At 46.6% G+C, this 19,507-nt stretch overlaps 6 protein-coding genes and 1 pseudogene across 7 annotated transcripts; 6 read left to right on the top strand and 1 right to left on the bottom strand.

Annotated features, from left to right (window-relative positions):
* Positions 1-120: 120 nt before the first annotated feature.
* BDW43DRAFT_261798 (acetyltransferase SAS4-like domain-containing protein) lies at positions 121-2,221 on the bottom strand. Its single transcript, XM_032040355.1, has 2 exons — positions 1,245-2,221; positions 121-1,188 (listed from the first exon to the last, which is right to left on the bottom strand). The coding sequence occupies exons 1-2, from the start codon at positions 1,966-1,968 to the stop codon at positions 176-178; spliced, it is 1,737 nt and encodes a 578-aa protein (XP_031905327.1). The 5' UTR covers positions 1,969-2,221; the 3' UTR covers positions 121-175.
* A 127-nt stretch (positions 2,222-2,348) lies between these two features.
* Positions 2,349-4,016, top strand: BDW43DRAFT_261797 (dihydrodipicolinate synthase family protein). The gene is made up of 2 exons (XM_032040354.1): positions 2,349-2,855; positions 2,920-4,016. Exon 2 carries the CDS (start codon positions 2,948-2,950, stop codon positions 3,896-3,898), a length of 951 nt encoding a protein of 316 aa, XP_031905326.1. The 5' UTR covers positions 2,349-2,855; positions 2,920-2,947; the 3' UTR covers positions 3,899-4,016.
* Positions 4,017-5,822: 1,806 nt separating this feature from the next.
* Positions 5,823-6,804, top strand: BDW43DRAFT_117727 (DUF4396 domain-containing protein). The gene is made up of 2 exons (XM_032038026.1): positions 5,823-6,270; positions 6,326-6,804. The coding sequence occupies exons 1-2, from the start codon at positions 5,940-5,942 to the stop codon at positions 6,616-6,618; spliced, it is 624 nt and encodes a 207-aa protein (XP_031905325.1). The 5' UTR covers positions 5,823-5,939; the 3' UTR covers positions 6,619-6,804.
* A 1,580-nt stretch (positions 6,805-8,384) lies between these two features.
* BDW43DRAFT_117721 (beta-N-acetylhexosaminidase) lies at positions 8,385-10,505 on the top strand. Its single transcript, XM_032038025.1, has one exon. It carries the CDS (start codon positions 8,480-8,482, stop codon positions 10,280-10,282), a length of 1,803 nt encoding a protein of 600 aa, XP_031905324.1. The 5' UTR covers positions 8,385-8,479; the 3' UTR covers positions 10,283-10,505.
* A 1,488-nt stretch (positions 10,506-11,993) lies between these two features.
* On the top strand, positions 11,994-12,095 carry BDW43DRAFT_t25 (annotated as a pseudogene). The gene has a single exon. The product of its transcript is annotated as a tRNA-OTHER (tRNA).
* A 3,637-nt stretch (positions 12,096-15,732) lies between these two features.
* On the top strand, positions 15,733-16,285 carry BDW43DRAFT_261784 (uncharacterized protein). The gene is made up of 2 exons (XM_032040353.1): positions 15,733-15,952; positions 15,988-16,285. Exons 1-2 carry the CDS (start codon positions 15,869-15,871, stop codon positions 16,135-16,137), a joined length of 234 nt encoding a protein of 77 aa, XP_031905323.1. The 5' UTR covers positions 15,733-15,868; the 3' UTR covers positions 16,138-16,285.
* Positions 16,286-17,928: 1,643 nt separating this feature from the next.
* BDW43DRAFT_261782 (uncharacterized protein) lies at positions 17,929-18,477 on the top strand. The gene has a single exon (XM_032040352.1). The coding sequence runs from the start codon at positions 18,044-18,046 to the stop codon at positions 18,221-18,223; it is 180 nt and encodes a 59-aa protein (XP_031905322.1). The 5' UTR covers positions 17,929-18,043; the 3' UTR covers positions 18,224-18,477.
* The last annotated feature ends 1,030 nt before the right edge of the window (positions 18,478-19,507 follow it).

Genomic DNA, 19,507 nt, shown 5'->3' with positions numbered 1-19,507 from the left:
AGCCTGCTGACAGATGCAGCGCAGTACGAGGTGTCTTTTTATATAGTGAACAAGGTCGTAAGACGACTAAGAATAAGGTAGTGCTTTATTATCATGGTGTGTGGCCAGCCACTAAAACAGTAACGATGCAAACTCTCGAATGCAATTAATCTCTGATAATACATCAATCAACACTCTATTCCGAACCCCGACTAGCCCGCTTCATGCGCCTCCGTTTCCGTCGACAGGAGTCGATCGCCTCAGGCGTCAGTATCTCTAGCGGTAAGTCGAACTCCTTCTCCTCCATCTCAGGAACCGGATAGCCGAAGGCGAAACGGATCCGGCCTTTCCTATGCGCCGACAGCGCCGTATCTCGCAGATGGCGCTTGGCGTAGAACGAGGTAAACGGCTTCTTATCGTCCGGGGGAGGAGGTGGGTGTTGCAACAGTTCAGGTTCAATAGGCTTAGACTTCTTCCGGCCCTCTAGTGCCGCTGACTTAGGTTTCTTCCCTGCCGTTGCGGAGCGGGCCTCCTGAAGTAATTGACGTGCAGCCCAGGCGTCCACATCGTTGATGTCCGGGGGCTCGCTGTAGCTTGGGACATCTGATAGCGCGGCACTGGGGGAGTCCTCCGCTTCGGAGTCCGGAATGGCAGGGGACTGACGTTCCGTGAGTTGTTGTTGTGATGTAGTGGTTTCCTCGGCTTCTGTGGTCGCCGCGACAGCGGCAGCCTTCTCCTTTTCAACCTTACGTCGCTTCTCTTCTTCTTTCCAGATTTTGAATTTCTGGATTAATGCGGAGATTTCCTTAATGAAGTAGTCTCGCTTCGGTTCGTATTGTTTCTTCTCCTGGTCGGTTAATAAACCAGTGATTCCCATAACGCGCAGCCAGTCGTGGCCCTGTAGCTCGTCCAGTAGACGATCCAGCTGCTGTTTCTCATGTTGGGCTCGTTCGCGCTCAATGTTCCGTAGCTGCTTCTCTTGCCGTTCGTTTCGACGGTGGGCCTTGAAAAATGCACCTTCATTCAACGGGTCCTCTCCAGGCGTATCGCCTGGTTGTGGCTCTGGGAGAGTGATCGACTCGCAGTTGTGTAGCTGGAGTAGTGGATTTCCGAACGGGGTGTCTGTGTCGGGTACGGTGAGATCTGATGAGAAAATAGATTTAGGACGATCATCGATCAATTGTATGGCAGTATGGGCGGCGAGGAACTCTAGAAGCGAATTAGCTTGTAGGTTCTAGAAGGCCTTAACAGATGTTGGTGCTTACCGGCCTTCGGCGGCTCTAAGCTTAGCAATTGTTCGTAGTTGGGGAAATACAGGGCTAGCTCGCTTCTCGCTCTGGAACCCCCATCGTGAGAGCGAAGCGACCGACGCTCCCGTACGGCGGGGGTGGTCTGCGCTGGTGCAGGGGGTTGCAACGGAGTCGCAATGCTGTCGCTGAGTGACTCCGCGGGCTGGGAGGCCCCCTGGGCTCGACTTTGTGTGGTTGACTCCGGAAGAGGCGTTTCGGTATCGGTAACACGGCGTCGGCGAGTTGAAGGGGTGGAGGGGGTTTTCACAGTACGATGTTTACCGTCCGTGATCGTGGGAGAGATTGTATCTAAGGGATCAGGAGATTCACGCGAAAGGAAGGTCGCAGGGGCGGTGGCGGGGGTCTCATTGCGGTGAAGTCGGAGATGTGTCGCGTGTGGGGTGTCGGAAGTCGGGTGATGCTGAGAGGAGGGTGAGAGAAGCGGTCGGCGCGCAGAGGAGCGGCGCGGAAGTGAAGAGGGGGCGCACCGGATGTGGGCGACATCATTCTTGGGAGTGGTCTTGGATGGACTATCAACGGAGGTCGTGTCGAGGAGATCGGGGGAGCTCTTGCGTCGACGAGAAGGAGTATTCAGGCGAGGGCGCTTCGATGGAGACGGTCGATTGTGTTCGTCGTTGGGTTGTTCTTGTCGCACAGAAACGCGCAGCGAAGACCGGACAGCCATAACGGTTGAGGTCATTGGGGATTTCAATGGCGGGAATTGGCGGCGGTCTCATGCGGTCCCCCTGTCCCCAGCTTCAGATTCTCGCTTTCAGCCGGATCTTCAGGGTGCTTTTCCTTGTCTTCTCGTGGTGGAAGTTTGACGCTGCGGTCGCGCTGTTTGGGATGCTCTGTGACCGGTCATTACCGTATTCTATTCTTGGCGACTTCCTTTTTCCGATGATCCCACAGCAATTTAGATGATCCAGGAATGAGAGCAAGCGTTAGAGAGGTATGGTATGGTTATCAAATTTAAATACAATAGTGCATACAATACAATAAACAACTTTCAACCAATTCAATTGAATGTTGTTTCATAAATCCACATTCTTCACCACTTTGCTTTTTTCCTTTTTCTCTCTTGTTCAATCACCTCAGAATGCATTGAAATAATAGACAACAATACTGATCCAACCGGTCCATCCCACTGTCACGTTCCAAGAAATCTCATGTCTCCTCTCTCAGGCTCGGACTTTATTCCGACACTCTTCTTCCCTTTCCTTAAATTATTCCCCGAATGGCAGTTTCAATTGCCCTGAACCCCAGGCCAAGAAAAGAAACGTGGGGGTAGTTGCATTGAGATTTCCTTACTTTGACTTCACCAGACCAGTAACGATGCTCTGCAGAACACCCATTCATTCAGAATGAGCCCCATCGGATCTCCCCTCCTTCTGTGGGGTGCGTGGGGGTGCGAATAATCATCCGCATCATAGGCTCAATTGAGAGGGAACTATACTAGACATAAGGTGCCACTGAATCCGACCCCCCTCTTTGGAACCACATTCCTTCTTATGTCTGCTATTCTTTAATCTGGACCTCCCTCCATCTTTGACTTCATTTCTATCTCCCCTGTTATCCCTTCCTCAGGTAAGTCTCACCCCAGCAACTTTGAAATCCGGCTCATTAATATCATTAGCTAATAGATTATTAGCTTCTTCAGATCTTACAATCACAGCATTATGGCTCCAATCGGAACAACAGCAAAACGCCCCTTGACCCCCGGTTTCTACGTCCCAACGGTCGCTTTCTTTACCGGCCCCAATGAAGATGTCGATGTCCCCACCGTAGAGAAACATGCCGCCTATCTCGCCCAATCCGGAGTCACTGGTATAGTCGTACAAGGCAGCAACGGCGAAGCGGTCCACCTAGACAGAGATGAACGGAAGACAATCACAGCAGCTACCCGTCGGGCGTTGGACGCCCATGGAGCCGAGTCGATGCCTGTCATTGTTGGATGCGGCGGCTCGTCTACCCGTGAAACGATTCAATTGTGCAGGGATGCCGGCGAGTCTGGAGGCGACTATGCCTTGGTCCTACCGCCATCCTACTACAAATCGCTGATGAGCACGGAGGCCCTGCGCGACCACTTCCGCGCCGTGGCATCCGCATCCCCCGTCCCCGTCTTGATCTACAACTTCCCCGGTGCATCATCCGGTCTGGACCTCACATCCGACGACATCCTAGCGCTTTCAGAGCACCCGAACATAATTGGTGTCAAGCTGACTTGTGGTAACACCGGAAAATTGGCCCGCGTTGCCGCCCAGGCCAAACCAGAATTTCTGACGTTTGGCGGATCCGCTGATTTCACACTTCAAACCCTCGTCGCTGGTGGTGCGGGAATCATCGGTGGTACTGCCAATCTGATCCCCCGGTCATGTGTCTATGTCATGAAGCTGTACAATGAGGGTAGGATAAAGGAGGCCCAGCAGGCCCAGGCAGTGGTGGCCCGCGCGGATTGGCATGCGATCAAAGGGGGCTTTGTGGCTGTCAAGAGTGCACTGCAGAGTTATAAGGGGTATGGTGCCCAACCGCGACGGCCGTGTGTGGCACCGTCTGCTGAGGAGGCGGCGGCCTTGAAGGAAGCATTCAGCGAAGCGGTGGAACTAGAGACACGGTTAGAAAAGGCTTGAACTATTTACCCATGATTCCCATTTACATCATGTAATTACATGGCTGCATTCATACGATACTAGAACAAAGTATTACATCTAGCAATTTTCAATCAACCTCCAAGTCAACGTTCAAAAACATTAAGACTCGTTACTAGACAGAGAACCTCGGATGCTGAGTATATAAAATATACTGGTTAATGCTCAATTTTGACGCATTGATGAAGAGCTAGCGTCAGTAGATACCCTGAATGCCATCACTCCTGATCTTATTCCTTTTGCGGAGCAATTTCTGCTTTGGAGCAAATCTACTACCCTCGTTGTTGTGACCGATGCTCTACTCCCTAGTCCCAATCCACACTAGGAAACTGTGAATTGCCCTCATGCATTTGAGCAGACTCAAGTGCTCCTAATTTGCAAAGTAGAAAGGGATTATATGGCCCTGATGGTTGGACTATTGGCCATGCATTGCTTTAGTGGCCTCAAATGTTTCTTATCTTTCTTTAGTTGCTGTACAGTAAATAACATTATGAAACAATCCAAGTTGTCCATCCAAGCCATGTCCCTATGACTGAGTTGTCTTTTGTATTCGCAATAACTGAATTGTTCTTACCGGTTTTGGATCCGAGATACAAAACCAGTGTGCTGCCTGGCTTTAGCTCGATTATGTTGATTCTAGATGGTACATACAACGCAAGAGCGCCAGGTCGACGCTGGATTGTCAAAGTCTACTAGTGAATATTCCTGGATTGATGGGAATGATGAGATTGAGTATCCCAATACTCCAAAAGCAGGCGGAGCCCCCCATTCGCAGTACTTTTTGGCTTCCAAGAACCTTTAGTACCAAGCAATGAAACGCCACACGGCCGACCCCCTATTGCTCATGTGAGTGAGTCAGCCGTGCGTCACATAAATAGACTATAATCTGGGATGGCCTTTGCTAATGTGGGAGACGCATCAACAGAGATGTGCCCACTAGGTCTGCCTCTGCAGCGAATAACTAAACTCACCACCGACTTTTGGCTCGTGTGCTCGTGGCTCCAGCGTAAGCACTCGGGGCACTGGGGTGACTGGTCTTTGACTCATCCCCAGAAACAGCGGAAAGTGATGCATACGACTTGATATAGATGCTGGAGCCTTCACTTGCTTGCGACTTTCATGCCATTTCGATCGTCTATCAGCCCTTTTTCTTGCCAGGTTATTATCTCAAGCGATATTGTGGGATCCAGATCTTGAGGATGTCCAAGATATTCGAGATATTCCCAGTCTTCTAGATTTCGGCCGCAAGTCTCGACGAATATAATTATGAAACGAATTCAATGATACGGGAAGGCAGTCTTTGGCGTGGTATCTTACTATTCTATAGTCCGAGTTCGTAAAGAAAAATAAAATTCTCAAGGGATATATATTGATTAATTAATCTCATTGGCCTTTAGAAGTCTTCTTGTTATTCCGATGGGGATGCAATAGATTGAAATTAGTCGTCGTGATGGACTTCCACATTCTCACAATGGAATTGCTTAAGTTATGAATAACTGCTTGCAATGCTTCACAAAGAGGTCAGAAAGAGGCAGAATTACTCTATCAGGTCTAGTCTAAGCTACGTCTGCCTCTTAAGTCCTAAAATAAACTTAGTGAATTTCTCGTCCTGATGCTGAAGCCTGAGATATTTCCGATCGAGAAGAGCTTCTTGACCTATCTACTAAACCCATTATATCTCTACCAAAAATGCACAGATAAACCTAAGATTCACTATGAATAACTCTAATACAGAAGGCTTTCTAAACAAAATTTGTTAGTCGAAAAATTTTTTTTTTTTTGGCGATAGGATAGACCGGAAATCCCAACTTCACTAAAGATACGGGATTTAACCATGCAACTGACGGAGTGTTCAACTTTATCTGCTGGAGGATGCAATACCCTGATAGTAGTGAGCACGGCACAAGCGGCGGCGTAGCGGCAGCCGAATAAGGAACGGTTCGGTACGGATAGCTCGGGCTTAAAGATCTGATCCGATATAAACCTACAACCTACTCCCTGCAATCTGTATAAACTCCGCAAAATGAGGCCTCCAATCCTCCTCCCAAGAAGAATCACATGTTCCAACATACCCAAATTACATCTTTATCGTTTCACCCGAAAAACTTCGCATTCAACAATCCCAAAAGTATCCCCTCCGTCAACATGTAAAAAGTCCCAAACATGCAAAACCACAACATCATCACCTTCCATAACGAAGCTATCCTTCTGGACAGACAAACCAGCCTGGTCCCGAGCCGGTATCAACACCCTCCGCTGCTTGGTAGGGTGTACAATGGGCGACTTTAGTGCATTATGGCTATTACAGAGTTTCTGTCCTGATTGGGGAATGGGGGTTGTCATGGGCGTTTCTAGTAAGTATATGAGACCCAAACCAGACATGAATAGATAACTAAAACGCACAAAAAGTGGCCTCTGGCCTCCTCTCCTCCCTAACCCTCGAAACAACGCTCCTCATCCACGGAAAGGACAAGCTTCCCTGGAAACACGCTTTCAAGACTGCCTGCGGGATGAGCTTCATCTCCATGCTGGCCATGGAGTCCGTGCAGAATCTCGTCGATTATCAACTTACCGGCGGTGTAGTTATGCTGGGGGATCCGGGGTTTTGGGCTGCGGCGGTGGCGGCTATGGGGGCTGGGTTTTTGGCGCCGTTGCCGTGGAATTATTTCCGGTTGAGGGCTTGGAGCCAGGCTTGCCATTGACCTTAGTGGTTCTTTTAGGGTTAGGGTGTCAGGTGGAGGGGGTGGTGGATGAATGGTAGCTTTGTATTATAGTGGATAGAATGTACACAATTAGCTTCACTCCGCTCTATGTCTGTTGTTTTTACGTGTCTAGGGTTTATTAGTTAGAGTAGATGGGATGAATGTCCTTTTTCCCTAGACAAGTGATAGCAGAGATTGCATTTAGAGAGTTGATACCTCCGGTTGACCTAGAACAGGAGCAGTGAGTGGGTAGACGGCTGTAGAGCTAGGGTTTTGCCGGACTCTATACGAGATAACTATCACTCATTAATTTCTCTCGGGTTATTCTGTTCTAAGAGACGATGTTTTGCCGGGAGTCAGGCCATCGGTCCTATGTCGATAGTGAAACGATGTGTGGGTGCAGACGTCGAAACAGTCTCCACTAAAAGAAGATTAGATATCATCACACAAAGAAACGCCCGATTGTCAGTGGAAATCTCTCCAAGCTGTTCTTTGATAAAAGCCCCAATGGCAAGTTGCGGGCAAGAAGGGCCCCTTAGTAGTGTATCGTATCGCGGATCGGAGCCGAAGGACCATGTTACCTTAATCTTAAGTTCCCGGATTCTACGCATCTCCATACCTCAGAGCGCGGGTCCTAAGCGACGTTTATAGAGAACCGTGCACCTAATTGGATGCTGGCTAGCATTCCAGCTCTGGGGGTACATTCTCATAAGTGATTGTGGGGACATCAGTGGGGGAGACAGTACGAAGTATTAGATCGGCCTGATACAAATCAATGCGATGAAGGGTACTGAAACTTATGACATCGTACAAAAGGTTAGTAATCTCTGGTCGATGGACATGCCTCTCAGGTAGCACTTGATCTTGCATGAGTTGTCAGTCCACACATACAGTACGTCGGAAATTAATGCCCACCGTAGCCATCACCTCTCGGCAAGATGCATCTAGGCTTAGGCCTTAATTTGATCAGAGTGTCACGCGAGTGCAAGCTGGCGTGTTTATTATCAATAGCCAGGATATTTCCCCGCTTATGTGACTCGGAAATTTATGTAGTTCGTATATCTGGAGGTAGGATGTATAGTGACTGATGATGGTATTTTCTTCTATTGTTACAATGCATCGTTATAAGATTTGATGGATCCATGGTTAATGAAGCCATGTGGGGGGGAAGTTGGAAACTCTCTCCACCTTTAATTTGATTTGATAGGAACATCAAACAAACAAACCCAAGTGCGATTTAAATCAAAAGCTGCAAGCGATGTCACTGTAACACTCTGGGCAAAAAGTTGTCAAAGCAACAATGAAAGGGTGGGGTTCCATTTTCAGGAATCAAGGTAATAGTAAGTTGTAAACTGACATTCTCCATGGTAATTAATTGAATCAGTCAAAATGAAGGGTCGCAGTGTAATCAAATGTAACCTTCGTTACTGAGTGCTACTGTACTGTACAGTACTAACAAAGTATGCTCGGTATTAGGAGACCCCCTCATAGGCCGGGGTAATGGTACGGTATGAGAAAAGTAAACAATGATGTGCAGGGTCTAAGCCTCTTTCAGGCACCCATCGGAATCCTGGGACTCATCCTCGAACAGCTTGGCGATCCCTCTCTTCCTTTCCAGGCTCTCTGTGAATAAGAAGGGGAGCAACCGTGGTGAATGGAATGGAGTCTGAAAAAAGGATCAACATTGCCCACCCTTGAGTAAAAACCCACTGATCCATTATTTCCTCCTAACCTTAAAACCACAATCACTCCTCCGCACTCCTTTCCTTATCTACTCTGCTACTTGCCTCCGTTCTTTTCATTCCTTATTGCGATATCATCCTCTTCACGCAAGGATTGAGTCAACCAACGCGATTCAATCATGCGGATCTCCCGGATCGCCGCCGTGCTATTCACGGTAACCTCAACCGTCGCCGTCAGTGTGAATCCCTTACCGGCTCCGCGTGAAATCACCTGGGGTTCCTCCGGCCCCAAATCCATCGCGGGAGAGCTGGCTCTGCGCACCAAAACGGATACGGATGACGAGATTCTAGCCGATGCGTGGGATCGTGCTTGGGACTCCGTGATCGGTTTGCGATGGGTTCCTGCTGCGACGGAAGCTCCCATCTCCTCCTTTCAGCCTTTCCCGACTCCCACTCCAGGTGGCCACAAGCCGGTAAAGCGCTCCTCGACTTCGCTGCAATTTGTCAAGGTGCATGTTGAAGACACTGAAGCCGATCTTCAGCATGGTGTTGACGAGTCTTACACTCTCGATGTCGAGGAGGACTCCGATAGCATCAGTATAACAGCCAAGACTGTCTGGGGTGCTTTACATGCCTTCACCACCCTCCAACAGCTGATCATATTCGATGGTCACGGCGGTCTGATCATCGAGCAGCCAGTTAGCATCAAGGATTCTCCACTCTATCCTTACCGTGGAATCATGCTTGATACCGCCCGTAATTTCATCTCCTTGCCAAAGATTTTCGAACAGCTGGAGGGTATGGCTCTTGCCAAGCTTAACGTCTTTCATTGGCACATCGACGACTCGCAATCTTGGCCTATATGGATCGACACCTATCCCGAGATGGTTAGAGATGCTTACTCGCCCCGAGAGATATACTCGCGGAACGACATCCGCCATATTGTTTCTTTTGCTCGAGCTCGTGGTATCCGTGTTATCCCTGAGATTGACATGCCAAGTCATTCCTCAGCAGGCTGGAAGCGCGTTGACCCCGAAATAGTGACTTGCATTGATTCCTGGTGGTCTAATGACGAGTGGCCCCTCCATACCGCAGTTGAGCCAAATCCGGGCCAGCTCGACATTATCAACAACAAAACCTATGAGGTCGTACGCAATGTTTACAACGATCTGTCGGACATCTTCCCTGATCATTGGTTCCATGTTGGAGGAGATGAGATCCAACCCAACTGCTTCAACTTCAGCACACACGTCACCAACTGGTTTGCCGAGGATCCCTCACGCACATACAATGACCTACTGCAATATTGGGTCGATCATGCCGTCCCAATTTTCCAGGAATATAGTAAAGAGCGCCGTCTCATCATGTGGGAGGACGTCGTTCTGTCCGCGGAGCATGCGCATGATGTGCCCAAGAACATTGTGATGCAGTCCTGGAACAATGGCTTGGAATACATTTCGAATTTGACTGCCAGAGGCTATGACGTGATCGTGTCGTCTTCTGACTTTATGTACTTGGACTGTGGCCATGGAGGCTTCGTCACCAACGACGTCCGGTACAATGTGATGTCTAATCCGGACCGAAAGAACGCCAATTTCAACTACGGAGGCATAGGCGGATCGTGGTGCGCCCCTTACAAAACCTGGCAACGTATTTACGACTACGACTTCACCCTCAACCTCACCGAGGCCCAAGCCAAGCATGTTATTGGCGCGACAGCTCCTCTTTGGACCGAGCAAGTTGACGATGTAACCGTATCCAGCATGTTCTGGCCTCGTGCCGCGGCTCTAGCAGAATTGGTATGGTCTGGTAACCGCGATGCTAATGGCAACAAACGCACGACACTCCTGACCCAGCGCATTCTCAACTTCCGCGAATACCTCGTTGCGAATGGCGTGCAGGCTCAAGCTCTGGTTCCGAAGTATTGTCTGCACCATCCTCACGCTTGCGATCTCTACCGTGACCAGACTGCCCTTCACTAGCCATCATCGCTGATTCAATTGAGTTTTGGGCTTCCGTTTCGTCGGTTGAGTAATAATATCAAGGGATGTACATACCAGCGATTTGAATGCCGCCTTTCATCAGGCATTCATTGTTACTTATTTAATTGTCGTGAGCTTCTTACCAGCCACATGAGATAACTCAAGCAGCTGTTGTGTCTTAAATCCATGAGGCATTCTACTCTCTGAAACAAGTGCATCGTTGACTCCTATGGCGAGTCTCTTGTATAGTACATCTTGAGTAGCAACATCGATGGGCAGTGCAGTAAGACAGTGACTCTAATTCGGTACGACACAAGAAGCAATATCAGCATTCAATAACCCCAAAACCTATCGTCACTAATTCCAAATCAAAGAATTTATATACGTGGTCCGTGCTATTGAATGGTATCATGAAATTATTAAGTATCGCAGGAATATGACCATATCTAGTGAATAGGTGCTTTAATAAAATCGAGCTGGAAGTTGAGTTCCTTTGTCATGAGGTCAGATATATTAAGGCTTATGATACCCCTAGATAGGCCTTCTTGATAGTTCTCAGAATCAGCAATTTGATCGTTTTCTGATCGTTCTGTACGATACAAATGCGATCCTTTCTTCATATACAGATGAATGCAACCTTCTCATTGCGAACTATAAATCTACAGCTCTTACTATCCAAGAAATAGCTCCCCCAGCGTTCGGATACGTCAAGTGGTGCCCTATCCCAGATGATGATCTACAGCGTACATACATATCGATCGCCACTGAGCTATTCCCGCAGCGCGATCTCACTCACTGCGTGAGAAAGCCCACCACAGCCATTCAAACTTGCTTCTAAGGACCAATATGAGAAGACGGTACAACGTTTGAAGGTACTTCAATGCCTATGCATACATAGTCAACGAAGTATGTGCCTATACTCGAGGATCCTCCAATGACCACATGCGGTAATATTCTACATACTACCTTATATACCTACCAAGTACAGGGTTCTAAATTCCAAAAGTTCCATCTTCCTTCTCAACAACATCCTCGAAGCACTAATGTGTCGTGCTTTCCAGTCCCTTCGACCTTCAGATCTCGAATTTTACTTCGGGAAAGGGAGTCACGTCAGTACTGGGCTGAATGTCCGCCCGCCACTTCTACGGGGAGCATCCCTGGATATTTCCACCCGGGTGAGATATGTGGACAAATGCCTAGACCTCTTGTTATGAGGAGATCCAAAGATGGCCAATAAAAAGGAAAAAAGCAGCGCGATGTCTCCAGGAGCATTTCCAATAACCGTGTCAGTCAGATTATTGGAATGCTCTGGAACAGGCAGTCTGAAGGACTAAGGACCACGAAGATCTTGTTTGGCATCAATATCCCTAGGGCTCCTGTGCGATAAGGCATTCTGAATCTGTCCATGTGCTAAGGCTCCAAATCCGGCACGATAAAATCGGAGAAAGAACGCCTCGCCAACGAGATCGAGAGCATCCAAAAGAGCCGCGATTGGTCAGTATACACGTCCTCAGTGGTATATACTGTTGGCTGGGGATTCCGGCTGGCGGTCCTGATTAGACCAGCCAGTGGGATGATCCGGCCGGTAAGCGGATTTAGGTGTTAGTGCTGAAGAGAGCTTAGATAGGAAGCAGACAGTCATGATTTTGTGAGGAATGAGCTCCATATAGTGTCCCAAAATATACCTTAGTAGCCCGACATAACACATACTAGCAAGGTAGCCGAGTGGTCTAAGGCGCACGGCTCGGGTATATGAACTTTTCTTAAAGTTTCCGTGTCATGAGAATGGCGTGGTCGAATCTCAGCCTTGTCATCAGTCACTCACACTAAATAATGAGTTCTCTTTTTTGCTGTCACTCTTTTAATATATATATTACTTATTTCATTAAGTGATGTGTGCTTTTCATGTATTAGTCAAGAAAGAATATTAGGGAATCTACATATCATTGATTGAAAGGTATTTCTTTAGATATTATTATTCGCTTAACTATGATTAAGCTTTTACAAGCTACATATAATCATTTAAGTACCTGATATAATTTATACCCACAGGGCATTCACATACATTTGAAACACATTGATTGCTACTGGGCCATTCATTCCCACAGCCCATCTCGCTCACTGTGTTGAACCAGCCCTTTAGCTCTAAGGTTATAGGAAGAAAACTCTCTATATCTCGCCAAAGGTCCAAATCCAACTAACATCATCTTTCCAACCAGCCCAGTACATATATGAACGATGCTCCAATACTACAGAAAACAGCTCAGTTTCAAATCATATCTGACTATCAAAAAGCAATCAAACCAATGATCCTGAGCTGACTTGATTGCTCTGCTAACTATCCAAGGTGATTGATTATGAGCCCTTTATATAAGCCCTATGACAAAGGGGTCCAGTATTTCTTTCAGGTAAACAATGCCTGTGAATCTGGGTATCTTATATACATATCCGATGAATACCTATACCTACACATTTAACTAAGTATGTACCCATACATGACTATACTAAGATGAAGTACCTTCCTCCCTGCAAATATGTACTGCTATAATCCACTATGTCCACAGCTAATACAAAGATCACCTACAACAATAATCTACTACAAGTAGATACCATACAACCAATACAACTTAGTGGAACTTGTACCCAGCCACTTAGTAAGTAAACCAACACATCCCTTCCAAGTTCCTAACATTCACACCAGACCAACCACCAAGGTACAGTACCGTACCACATCTCCATCCTAAACATCCAATCTACACCAAGTACTACTTACTACTAATAGCCCCTCAGGTCTTAAAAAAAAAAAAAAAAAAAAAGAAGAGAGAGAGAGAGAGAGAGAGAGAGAAAGAAAAATGGAGAAATGAAAGAAACCAACCAACCCTCCAAAAAGATACATTCGACCCCCCAGCCCAATTGATCAGGGGACCCAACTCGCGCGCCGCAGCGCAAACCAACTAAGCTAGACTGCCACAAGCAGTGAAAATCACCGTTCGCAGAATAACGAGCTAGTACCAAACAATAGAATTCTTCGCGCTTCCCGAGATTCCAGTTCGGGGAAGAGGGGAGGGACGCAAATAAATGCTATTGAATATTTCCCTAGCGAGTCGCCCAGCCACAGGAGGGGAGGATTCATGAACGTAACTGGACAATGGAAGCGGTGTAGAGCGTTTATCAGCTAGCCAGGTCGCCAGCCTAGCCGTGTGCGAGTTGTTGCTGTTGATTACATTGTTTTGGAGGGATAGGGGATGCATGGGGGAAGGGTGTATGAAGGTAGAGTGTATGTGGGGAAAGAACGGAAAGGTGGGAAATCAGGTCGAAAGATCTTTTGGATTATCTTTGCGTGCAGGCGGACGAATCATAATTGGTGCTTGGAACTGCGTGAAGTCGTGTGTTTAAGCCCCTAAGATACTACTAGTTTATTGATTGGGAATTCAGGCGGTTGGATTCCGTTCCTTTTTTTTTTGGGGAGGGTTTGCTGGAGCAGCGGTTGGGTAGCGATTATTATATTTGATTTTTTATTATTTATTTTATGATTGTATTTTCCTTCCAGAATATAATGATAGATAATTTCTTGTTCTATTTGTTTTCCGCTTTCCTGTGAATATGGATTGCGATTGCTTAATTAATCTGGCATTTCCCTTTTTCTTTTTTATTATTATTTTGATTATTTTGGCCCTGCGAGGATGATTAATTGTCAGATCCACGAGTTAAATGATGTCGACGTGCTTTGGTCTTGTTACACTGCATGCCAGATGAGGGGGAGAGGCAAGATCTGGGAGAATATATCTGAACAAAATGGGTTGAATCATTGCTTACCCTTTCTTTTTGCCACTCTATACGAACAGACATCGTGTCGTTGGGCTAGTTTTCTTTGCTTTTTCGGCGTTGATGAGGGGTAATTGCGCACTTTGCCACTCATCTGGAGGGGGAAATGCTCAGTACGGAGTATGGCGTCGTAGCAGAAGCTGGGCGTAGGAATTCATCTGGATATGGGCATGGTGATTGCTCCATGTGCGCGGCAGTGGCCCGATTAGGCAATGGCTTGTCCATGCTGCAGTGGACAATAATTTGATAAATAATCATGGTACTACTAGTATCTGTTGGACTCGATAGCTTCGGGCATGGCATTCTAGTATTCGGCGACCATCGTATGTGTCCAATCAGAGCAGAGGATCCAGCACCTCCGGGGAATGCCTCATGTCTCATGGCCCGTATCCTCAAACACCAAAACGGGTAGTGGTGGCTTGCAGTGGAAAGTTGGTGAGGAAGAACAATAAAGAAATTGATCGTTGTGTGGCTGAAAACATACCGTCTGACCTGTATCAGTACTACTCAAAGCATCTCTCTGTTTTGTTTTGAGCATGCCCACCTAAAGAAAACTTAAACTGCGCCTCAAGTTTTTGACAGCTGCAAGCCTACATATCCCGACCCGAACAGCATTGGTAGATGGTGAACACTGCATAGATATACTTTCATTCATTCTTTGTTCCAGCATTGCATTTTCCGTGATATTCTGTCTTATTATGTGAGCTCTTCCCTTCTATTATATATGAGCCGAGAGGGGTTGAACTGTAAGAAAAGCCATGCAGCCAAAGAAAGATATAGACCTATGAACTGAACATATGATATGGAGGGTAGAACAGACCCAAATGGTAAAACGTAAACAAAAAAGGATCTCGGGATCCATAATGGCGGAAACTTCCTCCCCCGGATTACAGTTTACAATCCACGAACCCCAATTGAGCCCTCCTGTTAGCCAAACTTTCAACCCACTAGGATACCAATCCTCTTGCCCTGCACATCAGATCAGGAGTGCAACCACAGGCTACAGCATCAACTCTGCAGTTTGCGAGACTCTCCTAGTAATGAATTTTCTTTGCCCCGTTAACATGGTGCAAATTGACTAACACATTGCATGTGCCATTCATTGGCTTCATGTAAGCCACAGCGGAATTCGTTGAGGGCTTGGCTTGGCCCGCGTTTCGTCAAAGTCTGGAACACGACCCTTGATGAAATGCTTATGCGAAGAAGAAAAAATTTTTCCCAGCCTGCATTGACTACCTGTGCTTGATGCAGTCCACAAGGATCATGCTATGTACATCGTACTTTTTTTTCTTTTTCTTCCCACATGTTTAATTCGAAAATTATGAAGGAACCCTGGTCATATCCATCCACGGTAAAGCCGACCGGAAGGAAACTAAGATGACCTCATACCCATCATCCTCAAATAAACTAGAGATAAACAAATTAGAAAAGGATAAAATAAAATAAGACAATCCACCCAAAGATCGGGGAAGCCGAAACTATCGTGTTGACAACACGGATGACACCGCCCCTCATGTGCGAAAACCGGGGACTAAACGAAGTTAGCAGCCGAACTAGACCCAAGAAAAAAAAAAAAGAGGATTTTCCATCGGTGGGGAAAGCACATCCTCTGGCTTCAAGATCTCGGAGAAGAAACTTTAGTCCGTCCACGCCGTCATAAGCGGTCCCTGAGGAATTATTAGTATGACTAAGTGTCAACCCTTTATTTTTCCGCGGCAGATTATTCCGTGTTGACACTGTGCCACATGCGCTAGTCCTAATATGGCGACTAGATCCTTATTTATCCACTTCGGGTTGCTGAGCCACAGACTAGCATCATGGTATTTTTTTTTTTTCGTGACCCTTGTCGGTCCCACTTGTTGGTTATGTCATTCTCTGAGTTTTGTTCCGGTTGTCGGAACGCGATTGCTTGGCCTGTGATTATGGGGTTCGATTTTAGTGTTTTCTTTTGGTCCCTTGGTTGTGGTTCGAGCGATCAGTGGATTGCATCTGTGTTGCCCTACAGTATACCAACTCCTTTTGGTAGGTAGTATTGTACTCCAATGACACTTATGTTAGTCGTACCTATAGTTGGGGAGGGTGGTCATTATCACGTAGGTCAACGGATAGTATACCGTATTCTAGACCGGACGGTAAAATATACCCATGAACAGTACTTGTGGACATCCGTACATTAGGGGGAGATCTCAGCTTTAGCTCTCTGTCATGTCGAGAACTGCATATGCATGTATGTCCTTCAATGGTCATTACGCACATTGCCACCATATATATTACTCGAGCGGTTGAAAGCTTCAGCACTTGCTGAGGGCTACATGGTGTTATGCATGTACCCCGAACGTCACGGCACACATTGCCACCATTTATATTGCTAGAGTGTTCAAGAAGGGGGGAAAGAGATATCTCCTTCACCTCGGATAAATGTGAACATCGAACTTGTTGTAATCCCTGTCAAGCTAGACGATGGTAGAACCACAGATTGTTTTGAGCAATTCTTCCCGGAAGATATTTCCATCCATCGTGTATGGGTGGATTTGGACTGAAAATCTAAGGAAAAAAAAATTATAGGGATGTGAAATGACACTTTAAGGAGTATTTGTCAATTCGTACTCTTTTTTTTCTTCTTTTCTAAACTTTGTTTTCGAACCAGATCGCTATTAAACCCTAGGACGAGCAGATCAACCCAACTATCGGGTGACAGGTGGCAGACGGGGGGAGGGAAAGTTGAGATTCCGCCCGACTAGTGCCGATTGATTAAGCAAGCAGCCAAACTCTCAAATTTGGGGTGCATGAATGTCCAGTTAAAAGCGCGCATTGACCTAGCGCGCAGGGTGTTCTACCCAAACGGGTTGCGAATCCGGGAGATCTAAGGTAATACTAGTGGTGTTCGGGATGATCGACTGTGCCAAGAATCCCTCCATCGATTGGTTGGAGGTCCAATGCACAGAGGAATAAACAAGATGCGGTTACACTAAGATCGGAGATGTTCGTCATCTATGGGCTACTGGGATTTGCGATCGGGGTTATGTAGTGGCGTGATAAGTAGATCCATGGGGTATCATCCTTTGGGATTATTGGCACGATGCTGGCTACTAGGACCATTGGGGTAGGACACGGGTTATTTTCCCATTGAACTTACTCCTCAAAGTCGGAGGCAATTATTGATATCATTTCCCTACTGATGTGGGCTAGAGAATTCTGCATGACACCAGTGCTAGGTGTCGAGTAGTCAAGACCATACATTCCACCACGGGTGTTAGCATGTACAATGTGTACATGCATACACGGCCTGCGCTACACATGACTAAATTCAGCAAGTTGTTGGCGATCATCCTGAATCAGCAGTTGCATATAGATCTTCGGTTGACCAATAGCATAGCACCTTCGGACCAACACCCTCATTACCAGGTTTTCCACAGGCAGCTTATGCCTAGATGTGTATGTACCTTGATTATGGAAACTCAGTACTCGTGCTAAGTATTTTACATCATGTCCTGCTCTAGGTTCTCCAAGTTCATCACACTCGTTAAGCAAGATTTGGTTCATATTCTCGAGTCCCCACGCACTACTATGTGGACTTCCTCTCCCTGCACGATAAGATTTTTCGATTCTGCTGGATGATCTCGACTTGGCCATCAATCTATCCCTGCATCGACCAAGCAGCACCCTGGTCGTACCTCGGTCCACGGTATCCATTTGTGGTTGAGCGCATACATAGTCCATGTAGATCTTTCTGCAGTTCAGATGCGCAGGGGCCGTTTATATTAAGGCATACAAGGAACAGATTTTTATTCCACCCTTCATATTTCTTTTTCCTTGCCCTCTTTTTTTTTTTCTTCAACTAACAATCTTATCTTGACTCGTCACGGGAACCCAGCCACATCTATGTAAATACTAAACTAAACCTGATACAACCGTGCGTAAGTCGCCACGGACAACATGTGTGCATATATGTATGTACTGCACACTCCACTTTTAGTATGTACGTATGTAGTATGTACATCCACCCACCAACCCAAGCGTACCCAGACATATTGCGCATTGGAGCCAATAGTGCATGTACTTATTGCAAGCGACGCGGAACACTCGTCCGCAGCCCTCCACTCTAACCACAACTAACTTGTCTTGGGTATCAAGAGTGTAAATCCCCGCAAGGGGTAGTTATGATTTAAGCGTGACGACCACTACTTTCCTATTTGGGGAAAAGATATGTAGGTAAGCGAGTAACAGCGAATCTCCGTACTTCCGCGACTGCCGCAGTGAAGGGTATGGTAGGTACGAGTGATCCCCAATGCATCGGTGTGCTTATAAATATAATTAGTGAGTCTGTTCCGGGCATGAGTATTGTGGCGAGTATTACGCACAGGGATGATGTACGTATAAGATGAATGACAACGTACATTAGCTGTTTACTACTTGGTATTACTACCTACATATGGTGGGGCTTATGTTATGGTATAAGGAAAAAAAAAAAAAAGAAAAAAGAAACAAAACTGAAAAAGCATCGACCTACTAGGACGGTCTGTGTTTTGATTTCTCAACCTCCTAAAAAATGGAGAATGGAGCATGGAGAAATGAAAAACCACCCATGGGCTAGTAATTACCTAAGTATGAGTATGGGAGGGCCGACAGACAGACGACGACTAACCCTCAAATCGAGGAAATGATCAAGGTATTGCAGATCGCGATGTCTAGAACGAATTGTCAACTTTCGAGCTCGTTTACAGGACTGCATCGAGAGCTAGACCCATCTTACGTAGTAAGCACTATCTGCCCAACCAATCTAAAAATTTTCACCTTCGATGGCTCTAACGAAAGTCCTAGGGAGAGGGGACGCTTGGGAATTACTATTTGCGCTAACCTTTTCCCCGGCCTGGGACGATGTGACCGTCCGGGCGCTAGATCTGTTAGTTTGGATGACGGGTGTCCCATGGATCCGAGCCCTTAAGCTACTTTAGTCCACTTTAATTTGGGAATATTTCTTTTTTAATGATTGAATTATTTATTTTGCATTTTTGAGGTTTTCTCGCTTTTTTTGACGGATGGGGTAAAAAGAGACGGGGGACGGGTCAGGGGAACGTGGACCCCGGGCCGGTTTTGACATATTGGGGGTGTTGATTTGGAATTCTTCCTGGTTAGCGGAGTACTCCGTATATTTTATATTAACTGCTCTTTGTCTTGCCCCCATTATTTTGGTTAATTTGCAGGTCTATTAGAAGAGCGAATTTGCCAAATTCGGCATGAGAGAGATACATAGAGTAATTCCGTAATTCCCTATTGAAGCAATGTGGAAATTTGAATAAATGGGCAAATAAAAATTCATGAAAAAGGGTACGGGAAATATAGTCCAGACACCCCCTCTAAACCGGCATCCATGGGTCCCTTTGACACCTTGACATGTAA

Source organism: Aspergillus alliaceus (assembly GCF_009176365.1).
Source record: "Aspergillus alliaceus strain CBS 536.65 unplaced genomic scaffold BDW43scaffold_3, whole genome shotgun sequence".
Lineage (NCBI taxonomy): Eukaryota > Fungi > Ascomycota > Eurotiomycetes > Eurotiales > Aspergillaceae > Aspergillus > Aspergillus alliaceus.
The sequence above is the reverse complement of the archived record's forward strand: the minus strand, read 5'-3'. Positions and strand labels throughout refer to the sequence as shown.

What these genes read in the sequence shown, in the direction of transcription:
- BDW43DRAFT_261798 (XM_032040355.1), bottom strand. Translation starts at nt 1,968, where the DNA reads ATGACCTCAACCGTTATGGCTGTCCGGTCTTCGCTGCGCGTTTCTGTG. An exon ending in CTTAGAGCCGCCGAAGGCCG is followed by an intron (nt 1,189 to 1,244) that starts GTAAGCACCAAC and finishes ATTCGCTTCTAG; the next exon opens with AGTTCCTCGCCGCCCATACT.
- BDW43DRAFT_261797 (XM_032040354.1), top strand. Translation starts at nt 2,948, where the DNA reads ATGGCTCCAATCGGAACAACAGCAAAACGCCCCTTGACCCCCGGTTTC.
- BDW43DRAFT_117727 (XM_032038026.1), top strand. Translation starts at nt 5,940, where the DNA reads ATGAGGCCTCCAATCCTCCTCCCAAGAAGAATCACATGTTCCAACATA. An exon ending in GGTTGTCATGGGCGTTTCTA is followed by an intron (nt 6,271 to 6,325) that starts GTAAGTATATGA and finishes ACGCACAAAAAG; the next exon opens with TGGCCTCTGGCCTCCTCTCC.
- BDW43DRAFT_117721 (XM_032038025.1), top strand. Translation starts at nt 8,480, where the DNA reads ATGCGGATCTCCCGGATCGCCGCCGTGCTATTCACGGTAACCTCAACC.
- BDW43DRAFT_261784 (XM_032040353.1), top strand. Translation starts at nt 15,869, where the DNA reads ATGGCGACTAGATCCTTATTTATCCACTTCGGGTTGCTGAGCCACAGA. An exon ending in TTTTTTTTTTCGTGACCCTT is followed by an intron (nt 15,953 to 15,987) that starts GTCGGTCCCACT and finishes TCATTCTCTGAG; the next exon opens with TTTTGTTCCGGTTGTCGGAA.
- BDW43DRAFT_261782 (XM_032040352.1), top strand. Translation starts at nt 18,044, where the DNA reads ATGTGTGCATATATGTATGTACTGCACACTCCACTTTTAGTATGTACG.